At 39.2% G+C, this 24,467-nt stretch overlaps 1 protein-coding gene across 1 annotated transcript; it reads left to right on the forward strand.

Annotated features, from left to right (window-relative positions):
* Positions 1–17,344: 17,344 nt before the first annotated feature.
* LOC134620451 (glomulin-like) lies at positions 17,345–24,434 on the forward strand. Its single transcript, XM_063466614.1, has 18 exons — positions 17,345–17,563; positions 17,975–18,100; positions 18,974–19,084; positions 19,164–19,272; positions 20,106–20,355; positions 20,471–20,561; positions 20,651–20,817; positions 20,900–20,953; positions 21,041–21,071; positions 21,152–21,241; positions 22,181–22,222; positions 22,327–22,400; positions 22,694–22,778; positions 22,876–22,985; positions 23,645–23,708; positions 23,788–23,923; positions 24,035–24,129; positions 24,215–24,434. Exons 1-18 carry the CDS (start codon positions 17,522–17,524, stop codon positions 24,308–24,310), a joined length of 1,773 nt encoding a protein of 590 aa, XP_063322684.1. The 5' UTR covers positions 17,345–17,521; the 3' UTR covers positions 24,311–24,434.
* The last annotated feature ends 33 nt before the right edge of the window (positions 24,435–24,467 follow it).

Genomic DNA, 24,467 nt, shown 5'->3' on the forward strand with positions numbered 1-24,467 from the left:
AACACTCAGAGAGCCCCAAGCCGCCAACCTCACCTTTGAAGTAAGCAAGCAAGCAGGTTCTCTCAGGTAGGACGTTTCACTGCTGGGCAGAGCAGGTCGACTTCAGCTGAACTTGTGACATTGAGCTCCTCTCATAACTGTTAAAGCAACTGAACAACCTAGATCACTTATGATGGATGTTTTGTTGTTTTGTTTTTTTTACCTCATAGAGTGCTGTATGACGAGTCCCTTTGAGAGATGCTCTTCAAGCACAATCTCAGAGTGAAGCTTCTCAAGCAAAAATCTTCAAACGAGCCAATAGGCTGACCAGATTTCCTCCAAGTGCATGGCTAGATTTTTCTTTTAAACTTTATCCCACTGCCTAAAGGCATATCAAATATGAATAGAAGATGGCTCGATTGATTTGAGTGGGCGAATAATCAGAGCATTGCAGTCTGAGGCCTGCATTTTGGCCCATAAGTGCACACGGTGGATAAACATGCACTCATCTGTGCACGCAGCCACAGCATGCAGAGGTATGGCTGGATTAATTTTTTCTGACAGACATAGTTGTGCAATTAGAAAGTTCAAGGTCTGGGTTTGTGTGGTCTTGGATGATCTATTATTAATCTGAGATTATACATGAATAATAAAAGATGGGAGAGAGACTTGGGTGTTTGATTTTTTTTTTCTTCTTCGATTTTTAATGTCTGAAAAAACAGACATTAAAATGTAATCAAATTATTAGCTAGTATTATGGGATATTTGGGGTATTATGGGATAGATTATACAAAATTATTTTTGTATAAAAATAATCTACTGAAAAGAGGTCAAGTATATAGATATTATTGCACAATCAATACATGAAAAAACTTCAAAATAAAGCCAAGTTATATGGGACATGCTACACCCGAACTCCCATAACTTCATAATGAAAGCTCTGATTTACCCAAACTGAGTGTGGTGGTTGACAGGAAGTTTCTCTACATGTCTGAATAAACAAAATGTGAAACGCTTGGTACACTGAGGAAATATAGCTGTACTTCCTCTAAACCATCAATGTGTCTAATAGACTCCATTCCTACAAGCTTGCACAAAAAGGTCTTACCATTTAATAATGCGGCAATCTTAAATATGATCAATTTAAGATTAATATTAATGTAGTACGTACAATAGGCCTTTAAGGTGAAGTTACCATAAACCATTACTTAAAAACTGACCATCAACTGACTCAACTGTTATTACTGGCCAATCTCCAACCGTCCTTTTATTTCTAAAATTCGTGAAAAAGTAGTTGTGAAACAGCTAATGGATTGTCTGCAGAGGAATGGTTTATTTGAAGAGTTTTAGTCAGGTTTCAGAATTCATCACAGTACAGAAACAGCTTTAGTGAAGGTTACAAATGATCTTTTCATGACCTCTGACAGTGGACTCCTTTCTGTTCTTGTAGTGATAGACCGCAGTGCAGCGTTTGATACTGTTTACCACAATATCTTACTACAGAGATTAGAAAACGCTGTAGGTATTAAAGGTACTGCGCTGCTGTAGTTTGAATTATATCTAGTTTCTAATTTGTTAAAATAACTGGAGAGGCCTCTTCACACACTCAGGCTAATTATGGAGTTCCACAGGGTTCCGTGCTAGGACCTATTCTGTTCACATTATACATGCTTCCTTTAGTCAGTATCATTCGAAGGCATAGCATACATTTTCACTGCTATGTAGATGCCAGATGACACACACTAAGGAATGTCTTAATGATATAAAGTCCTGGATGAACTCTAATTTCCTGCTTCTAATTTCAGATAATCTGAGGTTATTGCACTAGGCCCCAAAAATCTTAGAAACATGGTATCTAACCAGATACTGTGGATGGCATTACCTTGGCCAGGATATGTCCTTCAATGCTCATTTTATACAAATATGTAGGACTGCTTTCTTGCATTTGCATATTATCGCTAAAATCAGAAGCATCCTGTCTCAGAGTGATGCTGAAAAACTAGTTCTTAATTGTAGGCTGTAGACTATGTTGTTCTAAAATGCTTCAGTTGATCCAGAATGCTGCCGCAAGAGTACTGACAGGGACTAGACAAGAAGCGTATATTTCTCCTATATAAGCTTCTTTTCTTCTAATTTTCATTGTCTCCTTGTTAAATCCAGAATCAAGTCCTTAAAATGATTAGAGCACTTCACTCTCAGTCTGCAGGCTTACTTGTGGTTCTTAGAGTTTCTTAAAGTAGAATAGAGGGCGAAGCTTTCAGGCCCCTCATCTGTGGAACAAGCTACCAGTTTGGATATGGGAGACAGACACCCTCTCTACCTTTAAGATTAGAATTAAAGCTTTCCTTTTTGATAAGGAATAATGTTAGGGCTGAATCAGGTGACCCTGAACTCGCCGTTTGTTAATAGGTCTAAGCTGCTGGGGCTTCCCATGACTCTCACTGACTATTTCTTCTTCACTCACCTCTTTTCACAGCCTGTATTTATGCACAACTTTGCATTTAATCTTAAGTCATTATTAATCTGTGGCTCTCTTTCACAGTGTGTCTTTTTGTCCTTTATTCCTCCCGTCAAACCCAACCAGTCACAGCAAATGGCTGCCTCTCCCTGAGCCTGGTTCTGCCAGAAGTTTCTTCCTGTTAAAAGAGAGTTTTTCCTTCCCACTGTTTCTTGTTCATAGTGCTTGCTCATAGGGGGTCGTCTGATTGTTGCAGTTTGCTCTGTATTATTGTAGGATCTTCGCATTATGTTATAACGACCTTTGAATTGACTGGGTTTTTGAGTTTGTCCTATATTAGCAAAATGTAACTGACTTGAACTGAAAGAAATGCAAAAATGAGAATATGTTATGGATGCATTGTATTGTATTGCATCGATCAAATGATAAAGTACTGTCTAAAAGAGTTCAAAAATGAACATAAAATTTATTCAAACTGCTTAAAAAGTCTAGAAATGTCAAGAAAAGTTTAAATTACTAATTGAAAGCATGGATAAACAATTGTGGGCTTTAAACAGTATGAACAGCTGTCAAATGCAGGAGTAACTACAAACAGGGAACAAACGGTTGACATAGTAAGTCAATAATTAAAGAAAAATGTCTGAGAGAGTTCACTAACCATAATTGACCAATGGTAAGCAGAAAGTGGTCCAGATCATGCTTACGATGGGTTAAAATGAGCATATTTGAGGGGCTACATTGCTGTTGATGGATTCTTAAGTACTGAAAAGCCTTTGGAGCTGATCAGATGAAAAGGTTTGGGAACCACTGCTCGATGTAACCACTCTTTTAATTTTGTACCATATAAAGGCAGAAAACTCTTGAAATAAAGCTTAAGAAAAGATATAGGAGGCATTGCCCCAGGTCAGCAAGCTGGAACCACTTTTAAAACCAGATCCCCATGAAATGATTTACAACTGTGATATGTCACCTGAGGGACTGAAGAAAAGAAACGATTAAAGCATTATATAAAGCACCTCACAGATTAAGAAATATAAAGCTCACACCCACGCAGCTGACAATATCTGGAAAACATCTGCTGAACGGTGTTTTACTTTTTATGAGGGAGAAGACAGACAGGGAGAGAGAGAACAAACGTGATTATTTCCCTGAGGGTGAGCAGACCTGTTGTGTATATTGTCATAATAATGCGGTATTTGCTTTCATACGCTGTTCAGCAGATTTCACACAGGTTTGACGAGTTCGAAGGTGAGATAAGCTGACAGAGATGCAGGATTTCTGACAGCAAGCTTTGGTGAAAAAGCAGTGATTAAGATGTTCGCACACGGAAAATTCACGGGAGATTAAAAGATATCAAATTAAACCGTTTTCTTCTGTTTACACTTTTAATTTGGGAAAGTTTCAACATCAGAGAGACTTTCCTGCTTACCTGTGGTTGACACGCCAAGTAAGCTGGGGCAGATGAAGAGAGGCAGGGCTCATATAGAACACAGCTCTTTTGTTGCATAGGCTTATTCATTATTCACCTGATCTGAAAAACAGACTGCAAACCAACTGCACAGCTGTCATCAAGCAACAAGGCGTAGACACAAATTATTCATGACTCTGCAAAGAAAAGGCAGCAGAATGAGAGGAAAATAATAACAAGAGACATCAGTGAGGCAGCTGACAGGCCGAACATGTGCAGGGAGAGCAGGCCTCTTCGGGCTAACAAGCTTCCTCCTCGTGGAAGGCCAGCCGTGGCTGAGGCACACTTCCAGACTTTTGCAGTGTGATAGTGAACAAGGAGACACGCTTACTTACAGTTTCTGAGAATGGAAATGGACTGAGACTGTGTATAACACTCATTTAGTCTTACTGACCAGTCAAAGCGTTCTACGCTACGAGACGCAATCACTCTCAAAACCACATTTGTATGGTGGTTTGGTTTTACATTTAGACCCACAACTAATCTAATCAATCTAACATGCACATCTTTGAACTGTGGGAGGAAATCACAGCCCTCAGAAAGAAGCCAGCAGATAAAGGGAAGACATGCAAAATTTGGTGTAGTGAAGTCTATAGGTCGAAGAAGACGGCTATGTCAGACACAGGACTCATATTGTGCAACATTTGAATGTAATTTTATCCAATTTTATAAAGTACACAAGCTTTGATCCAACCTTCATTCCTTTATACTTGGCTAGGAACATCTAAAATAGGTGCAGTGATGTACTGAAGCATGCACAAACGTCCCCAAATCCCCAGCACCCCAAGAACCCCCACATCTTTGAGAAGAGACCTGACCATGACAGAACCTACAGCAATCTTTTTTAAGACTTTCATTTCCAGAAATAAGAAAAAATACAGACAAAACTGGTAGAAGAGGTTAGAAGAAGTGTCCGCGTGACTGAATGTGGAGTATGGTGAGTATGCTCTTTTCGTTCAGTCTGGTTCACTGGAATTGGTAGATAGGAGAGGAAAGACAGAAAAAAAAACAACCAAAGAAAATTGATTAATTAATAAATATTGTGAATATTAAAAATGTAATTGAAAAAAACTGGAAAATGCATGGAATTCCTGGGAATGTACCTCAAGTCAGTGGCATTGGTGTGACTGAGTCAGAAACTACAACCAGAGAGTAGCTCTACAGGGTGAGATCAGCAGTGTTGTTATTTTATGGTTAATAAGCAGGGATTATCTTGTTTTTCTTTTGCTATGGTAAATAGTGGTAAAGAGAAGCTTTTGAATCTCTCTCCTGACCTCCTCTGTACATACTGATAACGATTTGAGCCAAACATATCACATTTTGATTTAGCACTCCATAAGACCTGCTGCCACTGATTTTTAGTCCAGTTCAGTCCAGTGTAATCTGGCATATCTCGGGATTTTCTCCCTGTTTCTTTACCTTCATGACAGTCACATTTTCACTGGTGGCAAATATAAAGAAATAAGGGGTAGCTCAAAACTTGCACAGGACTGTATAATACTCCAAAACAATCTGGTCAAATTACTGAAACATGCATGCATGTCTTCATTTTGTTTTGTCTTTATTACTGTGATTAATCTTTCGTCTTACCTTCACTACATGCTGTTCAAAACTAGAAATAGATGATTGGATCATTTTACACCTCTTTCAGCTTCTTTGCACTTGCTCTTTGTTCATTTTAGAAATATTTCAGAAATTGAATCGTTTAAGTTTCAAGACACTTTATCCAGCTGTTTATAAATTGAGTTTATGACATGCATTTCTAACACCAGTGTTAAATTAATAAAAATAGGCAACCAGCATATTTTTTTTATGCAGCATTTTTACAAACAGAACAACACACATTCATTAACGCCAGTGCAGGTGTGTGTGTTTACGTGCATGCATGCGTGTGGATGGGGGGTGGAGGGCGTGGACAGTGTTGTTGTTTTCAGTTTCCAGGCCTGTTTATAATGGCACGTCCCTAGGTGATTGTGTGTTTACGTGATGCCTGAGCCACGACCACACAAACACACACACAAAAAAACCACACACTCCTCGCATCAGAAAATGGTGGAGGCCAAATGAAAGCCGACGTTTTTCTCCGGCCGCCTTGAAAGCTTTCCATTAGCCGGGCTCTGTAGAGGGTCTGGGGCCCTGAACAGCGTGAGGCCGTGATGGTGAGGGGGGGCTGGTCAGGAAGGGACGGGTGTGTGTGCATGGGTGGAGGGTTGGGGACCCGCTGGTTTGATAAAAGGGCAGGAGGGTTGGGAAAGCTGTTCGCTCATTTAAAGACATGTTTATCCGGCTCATTTAGCATTGCATATCACTAGACTACTTGGATGTGAGCTGTCACTCAGAAACAAAAAAGCTGCTCTGCTGCAGCTCGGTCACAAGCCCCCTCCTCTCTGGGCAGATTTACACAACTGATCTCATATTTTGCACCGGCACTAAAACGAAGCTGTGTTCAGTCCATGTACTGTATCTGCTGCTACACCACACTTTACCTCATTGGCCTGGTTTTGTCTTTCATCTGAAGTCATGTCTAATAACGTATGAATCCTGAAGGTGACGTTAAAAGGATCCACTTTGGTTAAAAGGTTCTGATAACAAAAGAACCTCGTCTTTGGGGGGAAAGAAAATGCATGAAAAAGAAAAATCTTCTGAACACAAGTGACAAGAAACAGAGCTGTGCAGCCTTTTAATGTGTGCACGATATTCGTGTTCAGTCGTAAAAGGTTTTACATGGCTGAGAATTTGAGATGGAGGGTGGAAGGTAAAGCTGTGAGGAACTTGCAACAAATCCTTGCATGTTACACAGTTTAAGATTTGCGTTAAATTGTGCGAAAAAAAATGTTCTTAAGACTAGAGAATGAACCTCAGTATCTTATTTTAGTGCTGATTGAAATATGTTCATATGACAGAGTATTAAAAAAAACTGTCAATTATCAATGTTGGACCACAAAACTGTAATTTTAATTGGTTAAAGAATTAAAAGTAGAGTAAGTAGAGTCTTTCACACCATGTCAATCTGTGAAGCTTTGATTAAACCAGTGTTGTTAATGCTGAATACAAGACTGTTCAGCAGTTACTATACAACAGTACAATATGTTGCACTGTGACTGAAAGATCAGCTCACAATCATGCCAAAAACAACATTTTCACAGGACTCTACGTGGACATTTTCTGCTTAAACATATTTTTACACCTGCTGAGAAACAGCCTGATTTCCAGCCTGTGCGGGGGGGGGAGCCATGTGTAGGACGTAAGTAGTTTTAGTGGTGGCTCATTATTACGGACAGACAACTAAGCTGGAGCATCTCTGAAAAAGCAAAGATTATCTGGATCTTACAGTCAGTCACCTTTGATGTCCCTGTAGCGTTTACACCTTAGCAGGTATGAGCTGTGGAATTTTAAGAAACCCTCAGGTTCCCCATGTGACCTGCCAGATCTTAAGCATTTTTGGGAAGAAGAATGAAAAAATTGGCCATGCCCTGATGTGTAAAGGTGACAGAGATGCATCCACAAAGTAATGATTCGACACTCTAAATGCTTTGAGTTGCTATATGGAACAAAAACAATGCACAGTAGGACTTAGGTAAATATAAATGCAAATATGTAATCTATTAGTAATAACTGAGATTTTTTCCTGGTGTGTTTATACTGATGCAAAGCAATAAAACCAGAGCTTGACTAAGCAAATACTTTTAGAATGACTCTGTTGTATGCAAAAACAAACAAATCACAGATTACTAGTGTGTAAGCAAAATGATAACAAGGTGTTAAAATCTGTTACAAGACATAAAAGTTTAGCATCTCTGTCAAAGTAACACAGAAACTATTAGCTTATATCATCTACGCAAGCAGAGTACGATTTGTGAGTGAGAACGGCAACACAAGATGTTACTTTGTGATACAGTCGTCCCCTTAACCAGGGCTGATTGTAGCTATGAATCTTTCTAAAAAATTCATAAGATCCATTTCACAAATGACCAAGCCAAGCATGTGCCTGTATCTAAACAGCAAAATGAGAACGAGGCGAGGAAGATCTATAAGAGGAGCCCGCAGCCAGAGGAAGGAGAACAAAATGACAAAGATTTATTCTCAGCCATGATCAAATATTTATGCTGAGGCATTCAAGTAAAGTTACTTTTTGTGTTCTGATTTAATGAATGATTTGAGCAGTGGCAGTGCTGGGAGGCACAGATGTTGGGTTTGCTGAAGCCTGCACTAATGCCCATTCAGGGGTCTGTGTGGTCATGTGTCAGACTGCAGCAGGATCAAAGCAGGAGTAACGCCACTGTGACGATCACAGCTTAGAGGAGGAAACGGTAAGTACTTCCACAGCCCCTGAGATCTCCACTGGGCCATTGCTAGGGAACACGAAGTGAGAAAGAGAGGTCAGTGTAACTATATTAACACAAGCTGCTGCTGACAAATCCTGCACAAGAACGTGTTTTTGCAGTCCTCCATTACAAGTTCTATTTATCTGTTAGAAATGATCGTCTCACTTGCCTTTACAACACATTAACCCAGTACCTTATTATTAATCAGGTGCCATTATGTTGCCTATCACTCCGTTAGAGCCAAGTCACTTTACAATAGGCCTGGTTATGGTGGGATTGATCCAAAATGACAAAGCCACAGTCAAAGGAAATGGATCCAGGCAGTGCAGTGACTCTCCCATTCTCCCTCTGGCATCCTCTGAAACATTAATGACCCCAAGCTGAATCTGATCTGGCCTTTTTTACTCACTGTTTTATTCTTAATCTGATCTATCTACGCACTAATGTTAGCCACTCTCACATATATAAAAAAGGAGTATTGATTAGTTGTGTTAACATTTACTTTCATTTTTAGGCTAAGCTAATGTAATCTAATGAAATCAAATTGCACAAAGTAAAAGCTTCAGCAAATCAATAAATTGGGAAACTAAGAACTAAAAGTAGTATAACAGCAGCATCTAAAAGACTTCAAGTAACAAGAGTAAATATTGTAAATGAAGTTGTAAAGTCTGTAAATTCAAAGAAGGGTTCAAGGGAGCTGTGAGTAGGCAGGAAGTGCCAGGAGACATCTGCGGCAGGTGAAACAGAAATTCTAACACTTGAGCGAACACTTAAATGGATAAAGGGAGTTTGGAGGAAAAAAAAAAGGCTAAAAGCTTCCATCACTTTCAACAAGACATTGGAACCCAAAACACAGTGTGTCAGCATCTTTAAACACCGGAGAGAAGAGGAGATGACAAAATCATTTTGACAGCCAGTTCACATGTAACATCTCCGATTCATCCACCTTGGGGAGTTGCTGGGCAGTTTTACCCAGCTGCCGGGGGAAACCAAGCCCCGTGTGTTATAGCAGAGCGGGCAGGGCCGAGCTTGTGCGCCGCACCACGCACCGCTTATTGATCAGAGTCAGACAGGGTGTCAGTCTCCACAGCCCAGAGATACAGCCGGCAAGCAGCATTTATCTGTGTGTATGAAGGTGTCCGCTCTGTGTGTATTGATTGGGAACAACTCGACACTGGGAATTGTCATCAAAATGCCGATTGACAAAAGGTTGAGCAGGCGGTGATGAAGTCTGCATGCGTGGTCCGCGAGATATGGATTTGTTGCAGTTCCCGAGCGTCGATCCATACCAGTCAGGCGCTGCAGGTCAGGAAACACGGAGGTGTCCAGCCTGGGCCTTTGTCTCACCCTGGGAGCTTTCAACTAATAGTACACTGGTAGACAGAGCTGCTTTATGTCATGTTGAATGATGTGCAAAAGACAGGACGACATTATAGCTACAGTCTTTGCCAAAGCGCAAACAGATGTTCACTAAACACACTCGGACCGCGCCTGCACAGCCCCTCCCTGCAATTGTTTGCCACAGAGGCAAAGCTTTTACAAAAAGGGGCCAAGGTCAGATTTTCCCTAGTGAGACCACCACCTCCATTAGCTCTCAGTTCACTGGGGTATCCGTTTCTCCCTAAAGATATTCAACTTCCAGACTTCCACAGCACCATTCATGGAAGAAAAAACAAGAACAAAAGTGCCAGCGTGTATCTCTGTACTGACCAAAACAATATCAAGATTTCATTTAATTAACCATACCAACACAAATATATCAAGTTCTTCATAGGTTTGAGATATCAGTCACAAAAATAAAATGGGCTTCAACAGATCTTTAGTAGTGCTTAAAGCATGTAGCTACTAATTTTAACAACGACCTGATCAGGTATCACAAGTACCGTTGATTCCAAAGATGATCCGATGCCACAGAGTTCAATTATTTTATTCATCTAAAAAACACATGAGTAGTCTTACACTGACTGATCCTTCATTTGTATCCACAAAGAATAATAAGAATAAGAATAACTTTATTTATCCCGAGGGAAATTCTTTTTTCACATGCTCAAAGCAGCAGGAGAGACAGAGGAACAGATAAATAAGATATACAATATATACAATAAGAATAGTAGTATACAGTAATGTACAGTAGTAGGATAGTGCAAGACATGGTATCAAATAACTCTAACGAAGTAATATAAATGACTGTATCCTGGAGAATAAACAACTTCACTATCAGTGCAGGTGATTCTAGAAAGTGACATAGTATTGTGCAATAGAATAAAGGGAGTAGCAGCGTATTATGGGGGGATGAAACAAATATATAATATTCAATAAGGTACTGTTAGATAATATTGCACGGTCTGAAAAGGAACAGAATAACATAGGTAATAGTACATGCACAACACAGTTTTTTTTTTTTTATATATTCAATCCCACAGTTAAGACCAGCTGCCAAAAATCCAAATATGTATTAATCACTGGTTGGATATAGTCTCTGAGTAATGTACAATGTCCCTATGTTTGAGTTACATTCACTAAAAACTAAGCGTGCACTTGGACTGCAGTGCTAAAACCACAGAGAAACTCCTTTTCCCTGCCCTGCCTCAAATATTTTGTGCACACACTGAGTGCAAAATACACTTAATCCCATGTTATATGTTCTCAGTACATTTTTTGATTATTTTGTCAGATGAAGGCACTTTGTGTACTTGTGACATATGGAACAAGTGGCACATCTGCAGTTTTTTTACTTTGGAATATCTTCTGAACAGCACCCCAACTTTTCTGGAATCACATTATCAGACCCAGAGCTCATGCTGTTTTGTATGCATTTTCCACTGCTCTAGAAAATCCAGAAAGTGTAGACAGTTTTACTGAAAATGATTTCCACCAAAGAAACAGTCGTGACAAGCAGATTATCTTGAGGAACCATAGCATGTTTTATTAAAAATAAATAAATAAATAAATAAATCACACATACTTTTATTTTTTACTCCCTGATCATGTGTTAACAGGGCACGTCTGTACGCTTAAACTGGCAGAAATGTGTTGTGCAAGTTTAAAAGTTGTGTCACTTGTGGTAACCAGCATATCAATCAAAATCTACCCATCAGAAAAGGAAGAGCACAGACATGGATGCAGAGATATTTAGACATGCTATAAATATCTCTGTAGAGTCCAGCTGACTCACATGTGAATATATGTAGGATGTGCACACATTGCAATGTTCCCTGGTCGACATAAGATAAAAATTTTAAGATTTTAAATGAGGTTTCTTTTCGATTTTTCATGCAAAAAAACTACAAAACAATATTTTTCTTAAAACTAGGACAAAAAAAGTGTACAAATGAAAGCATTTACAATTCAATACAAAGAACAAATACAGTCCCCCGAGATCTCACTAAACTGTTAACTACAGACAAGCCGCTCAGGAGAATGCAGCGTACTGTACAGTGCAGTTTTAAGGTATTTGTATTTCCTTTAATTAACACTTTGCATGAGAACTGCATTACAGTTTAAAGACAAATATTATATCTATTACTCTACTATACTACTCAGTTACTTGGTATTAAATAATTATTCTGCAAATAAAAGCTTGCCATTGAGAACAAGGAACCAGCGTCATGCCTAACAGTGTTGGTCATAGTAAAAACAATGCAACATTAATATACTAATATAATACATAAATATACATGCCTGAGAGATTCATTTTTATTTATACAGCGCCAAATCACAACAACAGTAAGGCAGACCATACAATAATACATGCAGAGAAAAACCCAACAATCATATGACCCCCTATGAGCAAGCACTTTTTCGGACAGTGGGAAGGAAAAACTCCCTTTTAACAGGAACCAGGCTCAGAGAGGGGCGGCCATCTGCAGTGAAGCATTGCAATTTTTTCTTCTTAAATGTTTCCATAACTGCTCAGATTACCATCAGTTTTCTACCTCTAGATTTTTCTTTTAGAAAAGGGCAGGAATTCATAAGCATTTGCTTTCTCCTGTCAAAAAGTAAATTAAACATTTTGATTTTTTGTTTTTTTCCCCCAATGTGATTATGATCCTTACACGTATTTGTGTTTATTTGTTCTTTAACACTTGTTACTTATACGTCTGAAATAAAGATTTGATTGATTTTTTTCATCAACACCTTGCATGCATCAAAGGAATTCGGGTAAATGAGGAAATAGTTTTGGGATTTCACAAATTAAGAGACATTTAAAAACACTTCCAATAGTAATGGAGCAATCACAAAAGCAAATCTGGACGGTATAAAGGAAATATCTCAAAATCAAATTCATCTTCGTGCCTCAGAAAGCAGCAGTGTAGCTGATGCAGGACCTGGGGGAGAGCCCTAAACATGGCAGTTTTTCCTGACAAGCACTGCAGGGCCTGGGGAGGTTTCAGGCAGACAGGAGAGCTTGAAGCAGTCTGCAGAGGCCTCCAGGGGGAAGCCGACTGGATAAATAGTTCACTTAGACTCTCTTGCTCTCTAAGAGGTCACCAAGGAAATATGGAAGGGAAGGAAAATGGAGAGGCTTTATCCCACTCTCACAGGACTGCTGAATGTTTGTATATTAGGACTGCTCTATAAATACTGCACACATCTGCTCTGCAACTGAAATGATACGGTCCATCTTACTCATTCATTCAATCTAAGAAACTACGGTCAAGGTCTTAAAAGTGCCCCTTAAATATAACCTTAAACCAAATCCTGAATGAATCTGTTGGAAGTGGATAGGATCCTCAAACCTTGTTATAGATCTGCGTTGCTGTAGCAACACAGATCTATTAAATATAAATGGATATTTGATATCAGTGACCTGAGATATGGCTCTGAACACTGCAAACTGCTCTCCACATGCCTACAGACTGCCAGACAGCATCTCCACCACTCCAATGATTGCTCAGAATGCGCACTCATGAAAACGGATACTTCTTTGACTCCCAAATGAATTCACTTGTTAATCAAAGACATGATACCGGTGTAAAACATCCTGCATCATGAAGACTAAGTGTCACATTTCACAGCGATACAAGTAGCAGTATTAATGGCTATACTATGTATATTAAGGATACAAATAAGGATATTTTTATTTGTTTCTTTAAAATAATTTTTTATTAGTTATTGATATTTGCCAAATGACCTCTCTACTGGATCCAAAGTAATGTCATGAAATGCCTTGTGTGACATTATAAAAGAATATATGCAATTTACTGTCATGATGAGATCAGGAAAGTGAAAAACATTTTTGCTGGTGAGATTTTCGCTTTGAATTTAAAGAAAACTGAAACTAAAATAAAGTGATATATTTTAAGCCTTTTTTGTGTTAAATTTGATGATTGTGGCTACTCAAGATCCCACATTGTTGGAATATTCCATGACTGATCAAAAAATTACTTAATAAACAGAAACATCATATATCTGAAAATACACTCAGTATTTTACCAGGGCTCATTTACTGTAAGTTACTGCATCAGTGCAGCATGGCATCAGCTTGTGGGACTGCTGAGGTGTAACTGAACCTCAGGTTGCTTTCATAGCAGCCTTCAGCTCCTCTGTATTTTTTGAGCTGGGTGTTTCTCATTCTCCTCTTGACGTTACCCCAAAGTTTAACCAGTAATAACACAGTCAGCAAACAACTTGATAATAGTTTTGGTTCTGTGAGCAGGTGCTAATTCCTTATGGACAATAAAATCAGCATATCTATAAAGCTTCTCAGCATGAAGTGCTCTAAAAATCCCCAAGTAGATTTGCTAAATACAGAGGACCAACTATCACCAAGACCAACAGATGACATGGCAACCAAAATCATCACAAACTTCACACTGGACTTCAAACACCGCAGACTTCAGGGCCTTGACTTCCAAATGAAGTGCAAAATTTGACTTTGCTCTGAAAAGAAGACTTTAGACAACTAAGCAGCAGTTAAGCTCTTTTTCTCCTTAGACCAGCTAAGACACCGCTCAGAATAAGACCGTGGCAGCTCCTTTCCTAAAGACATCTGTGTTTGACGGCTCTTGATGCTCTGACACCAGCCTCAGTACCCTGACTTTGAACCTCGAATTGACATTTGTTGACAATGCTCTGGAATCCCTGTTGCTTTGATAGTGATGCATGTTTTATTACCATATTTACCTTCCAGCCAAATGTTAAGAAGCTTCAACACAGAACTCACTGCACAGCAAAGCTTTTCAGCAATAACCTTCTGTGGCTTACCCTCCCTGCAGAGAGAGTCATCTGGACAACTGTCGAGGTGAGTCTTCCCTATGATTGTGGTTATGTGTACTGAATTAGACCATGGTAATTTGTTACTGTCTGAACTACAATTTACTCAAACTTGAAATGAAATACTCTAGATACTAAATTCCTGTTTTTTGTAAGCCATACTTACATGAATAATGAATAAAGACATTTATATGATAGTTTGCTTTTTTTTCTTTAATGACTAGAAATGAACTTCCATGATATGCCAAATTTTTTGAGTTACTTATAAGAAAAAGTAACTTAATATCATTTTGCATCTATTTAAAAGCTGAAGTCAAAATAGGAATCTGAAGGGGTATTTTTTTCCGTGCTTCTCTCCCTAGATTAAAGATGGTGGTGGCTTGGTAAAAAACATTTGAATCAGAGTTTAATTGCAGTTTTTTAATTATTGTGTTGCAGACAAAAATTATACTGATTCATTAAATATTCAAGCATTACATTTATACTTTTTTTTCTTTGATTATTGCCTATTCAGACATTCGGAAGACATGCCAAGGCTCTTACCTGTGTTGCTATATTGTTAAATTTGAACTTTTGCATGGGTCTAAAATTAAAAGATCTTTTTCACCTATGTGTGAATTTAACAATGAGGTGCTGAATCCACAGACTGATTCTGCCATCAGAGTTAAGCCCTCAAGACAAACAGTGCCCTCCTGAGTTGGAAAGCGATCACTGCTCTGACTCTGTCCTCCGACTCCTTGTGCTTTAAAACAAGAATCTGTTCATCAGAGACCCAATGTTTTCACAACTGTGGAGCATCAACTGTTCAAATAAAACTGCAGAAATTTTAAACTAGGAATTACATGCCAGTTAAAATAACTTATTCTGTGACATAATGGTTCTGTAGACTCAAATACTGTTAAGCTTATTTTAAATCTTAACTCTGTGTTTGTTTATCCTAAGCCTAGACCTTGTGTACTTTAATATTTTGTGTACCCAGGAGCACTGGCAAAACAAAACCTCATCAGCCTGCAATTAATGACAGCAAAATCAGGGACAAACACGGACTGAGCAGCAGTCTGTGTGCTGTATTTGCTTTGTGGCTTTTGTCTAAGGCTTTCATCACAGCGCAATACACAGAGCAAACCTGGGCGGCAGATGTCGGCTAAATCCGACCGTTCAAACACGCTTCTACACCTATTCATCTAAAATCAGGACATGAGCTTCTCCTCTGCTGAAGCAGGAGCAGGAAGTCAGTGATTGTACTTGTATTATATTATACACGCACGTAAATGCTGAGGGGGGAGAGGCGATCAAAGCCTTTGAGGCCTTTGTGTTTACACAGAAGAGCAATATGTTGTCATAAAGCAATCATGGAAAGGCATTCGTAATCCCTGTGCATCTGTGTACAGCAGGCACTTCCTTTTAATTACATTGAGAAGTCTGCTGCAGCCAGCGTGTGTCACAGGAGGATTTATTTTTTCTATAGATACTGCCACATCACAATGGGTCCTACACCGTTGTTCTCTCCTTAAATCTTTTTGAAAAGAAGTATAGCTGATGTTTTAGTACACTGCAAATCATATGTATATGATCTCATCCCAATTTAATTTACACTATAAACAATATATCCGCAATGCATATAAAATGAACTTCAACTCCTGCCATTTGGAAGGATGTGTCACCACTTTGACAAGGTCTGGGAAAAAAAAACCAACTTGTCACCCTCAGATGAGAGGAAATGGGTTAGGAGGTTAGGTTACTGAGGAACAACTCAGGAAACACCAAGGCTCAAGCCTGCCATGAACTAAAAACTGCCCACACTGTCCACAGTGAAGCAGGTCTTACATTGCCATGGACTAAGAGGGGGCTGACCAAGAAAAAAGCCCCTACTCCAAAACCGACTCCTTCAGGCTCAACTGAAATTTGCTGCTCCCCACATGGACAAACCAAACGCCCTTTGAAGAAAGGTTTTCAGGTCAGGAGTAAAGCCGAGGCTTTCAAACCTGAAAACACTGCACCAAAGGTCAAGCATAAGTGGTGGTAGCATCACGGTCTGATGCTGTTATGCTGTTATTCTGCTGGTGTTACTGGTACACTGCACAAAGTGGATGGAAAAATGAAGCAGGAGGACTACCCCTAAATTCTTCAATGTTACCTCAAATCAGCAGCTAGACAGCTGAAACTTGTCGGAGCCAACAGGACAATGATCCCAAACAGACATTAAAACTTGTTTTGGAATGGATAAATCAAGCTAACATTAAGTTTCTGGAACAGCTTTCCCAAAGCCTCGACTTCAACCCTACTGAACATTTTTGGAACAAGGGACATTTAACTAAATATTAGTGGAGGTGTATGTATGTATTTGGTACATTGTGTATACTTTTAACCCTGGGGATAAGAAAAAATCCCAAATAAATTTAAACGTACGTGTACTAAACTAGGTGTACTTCACAAGGTGAAGAAAAAAACCCCCAAACTACAATGAAGGTTACTAAATTTGTGCTAATACACAAATTATATTTCCCTCAATGCAAATGACCTAATTTTAAGGTAGCAGAACTTTAAAATATAATGTACTAAAAATGTATTTTCACTAACTACACTGTTAGCATGCATATTAATTTCTATTTTAGTTGCAGACTATGCTAAAGTGGCATATCCCCACCTACACTGCAGGAAATTAGGTAAATATCTCAGTGGCAGAGCAGGTGTAAATATATCATGAGCACAAGTTTTGACACTGAAGTTTCAGTTTTGTCATATTTAAATTCCTATTTTGGACTCTTTCTAAACAGTGACAACCTCTGTACAGTTTTTATTTGACTGGATCCTTCCATACATGTCTACGCTTTCTGTGACCACACTGAACTGCTCTGGTTTAATCCTATTACATGTCAAGCACAAAGGGGCCTAAGAGGTTTATGTTTCGCTTCCTTACAGAGTGAATCTCTCCCTCTTTCTCTGTCTCTGACTCTCTTTCAAGACACCAGGAGAGCTATATATTTGATCATTTAGATTCTGTGCTGTCGCAGCATCTGTCAAAATAAAGGCCAACTGATAATAAGATTGTCTGTGAGGGCTGAAGAGAAACTGATGATGAATGAAGATCAGGTGAAAGAGATAATCCAGAGATGGGTAAGTCAACAATATTTCGCCATGGCAACACAATTTAGCTGAGGCTATCGTACTCAGGATCTCCTCTCCTGATGTTGCAATGAAGTATGACCTTCAAGTGTGGGGAAAAATAACATAACGGCTGACAGATTAGCTGCTAGCATTAGGGTATAGAAGAACTGGTGCGTTGGGTGACGCTACCTTCATTATTTCTCATTTGATCCTCCTCACTCAGTAACATTACAAGAGGAAGTCCATGTTAAATAAATGTATTTGTTTCTTAGGGTTTAAGCAGGATATCCTGACATCTACTCACACTATACTAGCACTATCTACTGCTTCTAAGAGGAAACTCATGACTAAGCTCAATGGTGTTTATCAGCAAGAGTAAAAGAAAACATTATGACGTGATATACTGTGTCCTGTATTTAGAGAAATACTCAAGAAGACGATCTGAAGCCTGAGGACTACCAGCAGTTCAAGACTTTGGGATCTGCCTGTCTCAGTGAGGGTGAAAGTCAACAGCTCTTAAAATTCATACAAGATGAGAAGAACCAGGTATTCCTCGTCGTTGCCAACACAGCAGATCAGGGCAGCTGTTTCCTCCGTAGAAGTTACACCTCACAGATATGAAGTGACAGCAGATTGGCAGTGTTAATCTGCCATACAGCTCTAAAAGCACGGCTACACTGCAGAATCGTACCTACTGAAGCGAGCAGCCTCTTGCCTGCTACACAACTATGCTAAACATTAACATGCAGCTACCACTCTGTGCCTCCTAGCCTCTTGACCTGGAGGTGTGCTGGGAAAACAAGCAGATATTCAGTCAGATTTCTCGCTCCACTGATAACCCTCTTCAATACAGCGCTTCTCTAAGTGCCCTTGGTTGTCCCATCTCTCCACGCTCAGTGCAGTTATTTGTAGCCTACATTTAAAGCATGTGTCATCTCCTGCTCCTTCCTCTTTCTGAGGCTAAAACAATCTCAAGGGCTGCAAATGATTGATTATAAAATGAGAAATCCCTGGATTTTGACTTTCAAAACCATTGCAGAGGACATGCTTGAAAAAGAAGCCGCGCGGAGAAAAACAAATAGGTGAACTGACAGTCATGGGATTGCAGCTCTGCAACAAATGATTTTGATAAGAATCTTTTTCCACAGATTATCTATATAGTCTAATGCCTTTTTTAAAAATATTTTCAGAAGGTGAAACCTGCACCTTCTTCCACTCCTTTTTTGTGTGTGTGTGTGATCTGGTAGATCACACTTTAACCAGTAGTTGTGAAGATGAAACTGCACTTCTTTTGCATGCATCAGTTTATGCAGCGATGCATGCGAATGGAAAGGAAGGGACTGTCAAATTCATATGCCAACAGGGTCGCTTTTAAGGTTCCCGGTGACGTGTACTGATTGCCTATTGTTGCACTTGCAGGTTATTGTGAAATCTATGGGCTGTGTTATATTGGCACCTCTTCTAAACGAAGTTGTAAAAAAAGCTAAGGGTCTGGATCAATACCAAGCTGCCATCACACATCTGACCAGGGTAGGTGCAAGCAGTTCTTCTACATAGTGAAACATGCTCCCCGTGCATCACCTGAATTTTTTTTCATCTGTTCGTTAAGACTTGCAGGCCAAATGAACTCCTGGATAGCATGCTTGAAATAATTGAAGGCATTGATCCAGATGCCATTTCCGAGACAATCCTAGCCCTTCTTCCGCATCTTCAATCAGGTAACACAACTAATCATGCAACAGTACTACCAACCCAAAAATCATCAACCTGCAGACACAAATTGCAGCAACATTTTTTTTTAAAAATATTCATTTGATTATTTAGGCATAACAGTGAAATCGAATGCAAATCAACACAACAGTCTAGGCCATAAATTCTACCTCTAGCATAGAAATCAACACAGATTTTAGGAATAGCTGCAGATTCAGCCTGATTCACCACCATCCACTACAACGGCAATATTAAACTACAATTAACAACTTTTTTTGACAACATTTTTAGATTTGCAATAGTAAAAATGAATTTATGGTAGAATTGCTTTTGTCGCATTAAACTGCACAGCCATGACCAATAATCAAATGATCCCCGTTAGGCCTGTTAACATTATCAATCGAACAGCTCGGTGGACGTGCTCAGGTCAGTGGAGTCACTTGCTAGTTTATTAGGTGAGTGGGGAGAGTAGTTATTGCTGTTGTCTAAGCTGACATAAATGCAGTGGATAAAATAAGAAAAATTTAGCACAATCCAAAAACACCTCAAACTAATCGGCCAAAATAACAACACGTTTGAATCGACAGTTTCAGCAGTTTCGACAAACATTGAACACCTTTACCGTCATAGCACTTTTTTTTTTTTGCAGGGTTCTTGTATTAGACAACATGTAGATCATGTACATCACATGTAGCCTGGTTTACTGAGTGCAGTTACTGCTTCTCCATGCATTGGTGGGTTATGGTGAACAAGTAAATGCCGTTTGTTTTGTTTTGGGGTTTTTTAAAGGGCTCCCCCTGCTGTACGCTTACTGTAAACTAACAAACTGTGTTTTAAACAGTACTTCTCCGGCTGGATGAGGGGAAGGCGGCCTGTGTGGGCTCGACTCTGTCGGCCCTGCAGAAGCAGCTGTCCCGGCTGCCTGTGCCTTACACGGAGCAGCAGGAGGAGGCTGATGAGTACGGCCTGTGCCGCTGCAGCGCTGCCTTGACTGTGTTCACAGAACCTTTTGTGGAGGAGGTGAAGAGGACAGACGGAAATTGTGCTGCTACAGCTGAAGATGAAGAGCTAAAGATTGAGCTTCTGCAGTTGTATGTTTCTCTCTGCAACTCTGTGTATTTGTAGTTATTATTATTAATGATATTAAATACAAATGGCAAAGCAAAATTACTTAGAATTGAATAACTGATTACATTCTCTGTTTAGCTGCATGAGGAGTTTGAGAGAGCCTTTGCTTGAGGCTGAACTGAAGCATGACAGAAAATCACCATTGTGGCTCTTTGCAGTAGAGATAATGGTACGAGCAAAGTCTTCACTTCTATTTTTTATTTATAATACAACATATTTTAGTTATTTAGTCCCAAAAGTCACATATGTGCATTGCAGGTCACACTTTCTGCAATCAAAGAGCCTCTTCCGGGGCTCTTATTCTTCAGCTCACTGAGGAAAAACATCCTGATGGACAATAATCAGTTCAAGGAGGCGAGAGCATGTCTGGCTTATCTGCTGTTTGTTCAGCTCATAACCATTGACAACTTTCCAGCAGTGTTCAGGTGACGTGAGCAGCCACATTTTACTTACTTAAATTTACTTTTACTAAAAACTATTAATGTTGAACTTTTCCTGCCTTTCTAGCCATGTGTTTATTCTCCAGTGCAACATGGAATACATCAGTCAGCTGCTCAGCAAGTATGCTGTTAACACAACATTAAGTGAACATGTTTTCTGTTTTAGAACAAACTTACAATCAGAATCATATTTGTGTTTCTCTGACAGCAAAAAGGAATCACATTTGCTCAAAGGATTGGTAAGAGCCCATCAGTATGAAAAACATCTGAAAGCAGAAGACTGAGTTCATTTTAATTGCCCATAATTATCTATTATTAGGCGCTGTTCACAAAAAGCTTGGAGCGTGTGCAGGACAACAGCCTCCCAGTGAGTCTGCTGGATCTGAAGAGCTTCTACAGTGTACCACAGGTAAGACAAGCAGCCGTGCCAAACTCATTTCTATTTCTCAGGCTGCATACACACACAGGCTGGAGCAGCAGAATTACAGAAAAGCCTGAGCTGTCTTAAGTCTGTTTGCATATTCACTGAGATCACTGTCAGTGCATGCATGTCACTCTGTGACCTTCACCTCAAGGTCAAGGTCACTGAGACTCAAACCTGTCCGAGATTTTTCGTGGTTGCTTCTATGGTATGAATTTAAAAATCCTAAGTTTGCTCATTCTTGAGCTATTATTTACAAGATTTACAAGAAACTTGACCTTTCCTTGAGTTCAAGGTCACTGAAAATCAAACTCATCTGATTCTTTTAGTAGAAGCAATTTCCAAGCAAGCAAATTTCAAAATCCTCAATTCTCGAGGCCAAGCTGCTTTAGGTAAACAACTGACAGTGAACTGTCAATCTGCAGCCTACCTCAGTTTCATAGGGTTTTATGTTTCATTGTTTAGCTGTCACACATGAACCATTTGTTGTTCGCACTCACTGCTCTCAGTGTTTTTATCCTCAGCAGGCAGCTGTTTTCAGTGAAAGGCGCTTAAGAAATCAAAACAAGCTAGTCAAGTAACTTAAGCAACCCAATTGGCAAAAACAAAGGGAGCTCCAAATGAAGCTGAAGAATGATTGCTTGCACTCTAAACTGCAGGATGGATCCGTGTCTTTAACGTGATACAGCTCTCTGCTCCCCTCTAGTGGCCTAAAAATGTTATTCAAAACTACAAAATAAGCATCAGCGAGTAAGCTGTTTTTTGTTTTTTTTAACGTGATGAGACTTTGAGACTCAGCCTGTGAAGTGGCTGTAAACTATAATATTATAGTTGTAACATTTACTGTGATTCACAGCTGTAGCTGACTTAAACGACTGAACCATAACCACGAAAGCTCAGTGAGCTGTTTTGTGCTTAAATTCTCAGAACCTGCGGCGAGTTCTTACTGACTGCCCAATACAGCACTTGGTGAGTGCCTCATTAGTGGTCAATATGGGGAAAATGTTTGACTTTTGCTACACTATGAAAGGCATACATCTGTTCACTCTTCCATCTGATCATTGCTCCCCCAGAGAGAATCGGGCCTGCAGGTTTTCCAGGTATTCATCAATAAATTAGATGCAGAAGCAAAGCACAAATTCTTCAGGTGAGAAAAACAGTTTCTTTGCAATTTTTTTCCAGCTGTGAAATTAATGCCCATTATACAGCTATATATAGACTACTTAAACACTTTTGGTTACTTTATTAAAAACAAATGGCCCACAGCATATTCTTAACTTGTCCCTCTATTAATTTACTGCTGCTTCTCTCCATCTAGTGTTTCCAGTTACACTCCAGCTGACAAATGTTTACAGTATTCTCTTAGTCTTCTAACCCTTTAACATAACGCTTGCTTGACCAGCTAAAATCTTTGCTTTTGTTTTTTTGCTGTTGTTGTAGATGCATGTTAAAAACCAGCAATCACGCAGGAATAGAAAGTTATATAATCAAGAACATCAGGAATCAATTTGAATTTTCTATGAAGGTGAGAAAAACATGAGAGTCATGCCATAGCCTGCATTTTTTTTTTTATCTTATTATTTTTTTCTCTACACGTTAAATGTACTACAAGTCTTTTACAGCGGGGTAATGCCAATGAGTGGTTCTTGGGAACGGAGTTTATTTCGCTGATGAGACTGGTGCTGTGCTTGCCACAAGGTGCTGAGACAGATTTGCTCAGCAGTATGGACAAGTGAGTAACGAGAAAAGTTTGAAGTAGACAGAAGCCTGCTCATTTATCCATACGATGCATTAACAAGCATTATTACAGCAGACTGGAGGAGGTGGAACCTGGTTACCTGAAGCACAAAGTCAGTGGTGTGAGACGTAATTATAATTCTTGATTATGGCAAAATCGTAAACATGGATACTTTGGCATGTGCTGAGAGCATAATAGTAGCTTTATTATACTTTAAAAAGAAAAATAAACTTTTTTTAATGAAGCAAATTCCCTTTAACTGTCATTATAATTATAACCTAGACTTTGGAACACCTGGAAATTGAAATAATTCCTAAAAAAATCATCTAAAAAATCTGGTTTTAAAGCCAAATTATCACTGAAATTCACTGCACAGCCCTAGGCCAGAGTTATTATAATAACTAATTAATATAAAAGGAATATAGGCTCAAAGGCATCTTTGGAATATTTTGACCTTTGAAAGAAATACAGAAAACCGTATCTGCTACCAAAATAAATGGAGTTAATGGAACTAAATTAAAGCAATTTTCAACTTCAGATCTAATCAAGTTAAAAACTATCCTGCAGAGTTTCAAAGACAAAAGTCTGTCAGTGTGTGAACTGGGAAGCTTCATCCAGATTGAGCCATTAAGTAACACTCTTTGTTTATCTAGGGTAATGGAGAGCCTAAATCTGCTACGCTATGTTCTTATCAGAGACGAAGAGCTGAGAACCAATGTAAGTAAGTCCAATACAAAGCTTTCAGTTAATGCCTGGTTAGGGCAGGACGCTGATCATCTGTTCTGCCTACTTTTAGGAAGATGTGTGGGAAGAGTTGTGCAGGATCAAAGAGGAATACCTAAAAATGCTGCGTGTATGTATCAGCATATCAAGAGCGTATTACTCCTCTGAACTGAAAGCACTGAGGGAGGACCAAAAACTAAAAGCAAAAGGTAGGAATTAGCTACTAATCTGTGTGACAATGTTCCAGTGAAATAAGCTTTACACAAATAGTTTAAGAGTCTATTTTTATACTGTCAACACTTCCTATTGCCCACACCCAGAAGCCAGAGATGCTGCTCGATCCACTAAATTAGTCAAAAGCATGACAGTAAGGAAGGAGAAAGTGTCCAACATGTCCCCGGAGGTCCAGCATCAGGTCAGGAAAACTCTTCTAATTTAATAATTTTCATTTTGGTTTTGGACTCTACGACTAGCAAGCTGACTTTTGTCATGTTTCTCAGGTGCTGCAGAGTGCTTTGGTGACATTTGACCTCATGGAGAGTCTTATAGTCCGAATAGAAGAGATCACAGAGGAAAAACTGAACAAACTGAACTGAGGCTCTGAATTCAGACCCTTCAATATTTTTCTAAATATATCTTTATTTGGTTTGCTTTGTTTTACTGAATAAAGTGTGTGCTTATATACAAGAATGTATACAAGATGATACTATATACTGAAATGTCTGCTTTTGTATTTTCAGCACATTGGGCTTG

The sequence above is a fragment of the Pelmatolapia mariae genome, linkage group LG23 (genome assembly GCF_036321145.2).
Source record: "Pelmatolapia mariae isolate MD_Pm_ZW linkage group LG23, Pm_UMD_F_2, whole genome shotgun sequence".
Classification (NCBI taxonomy): domain Eukaryota; kingdom Metazoa; phylum Chordata; class Actinopteri; order Cichliformes; family Cichlidae; genus Pelmatolapia; species Pelmatolapia mariae.

Coding starts and splice junctions, on each gene's coding strand:
- LOC134620451 (XM_063466614.1), top strand. CDS start 17,522: ATGATGAATGAAGATCAGGTGAAAGAGATAATCCAGAGATGG. Junction 19,085..19,163: donor CCATCACACATCTGACCAGG/GTAGGTGCAAGC, acceptor CTGTTCGTTAAG/ACTTGCAGGCCAAATGAACT. Junction 21,242..22,180: donor GCTTCTACAGTGTACCACAG/GTAAGACAAGCA, acceptor TTAAATTCTCAG/AACCTGCGGCGAGTTCTTAC.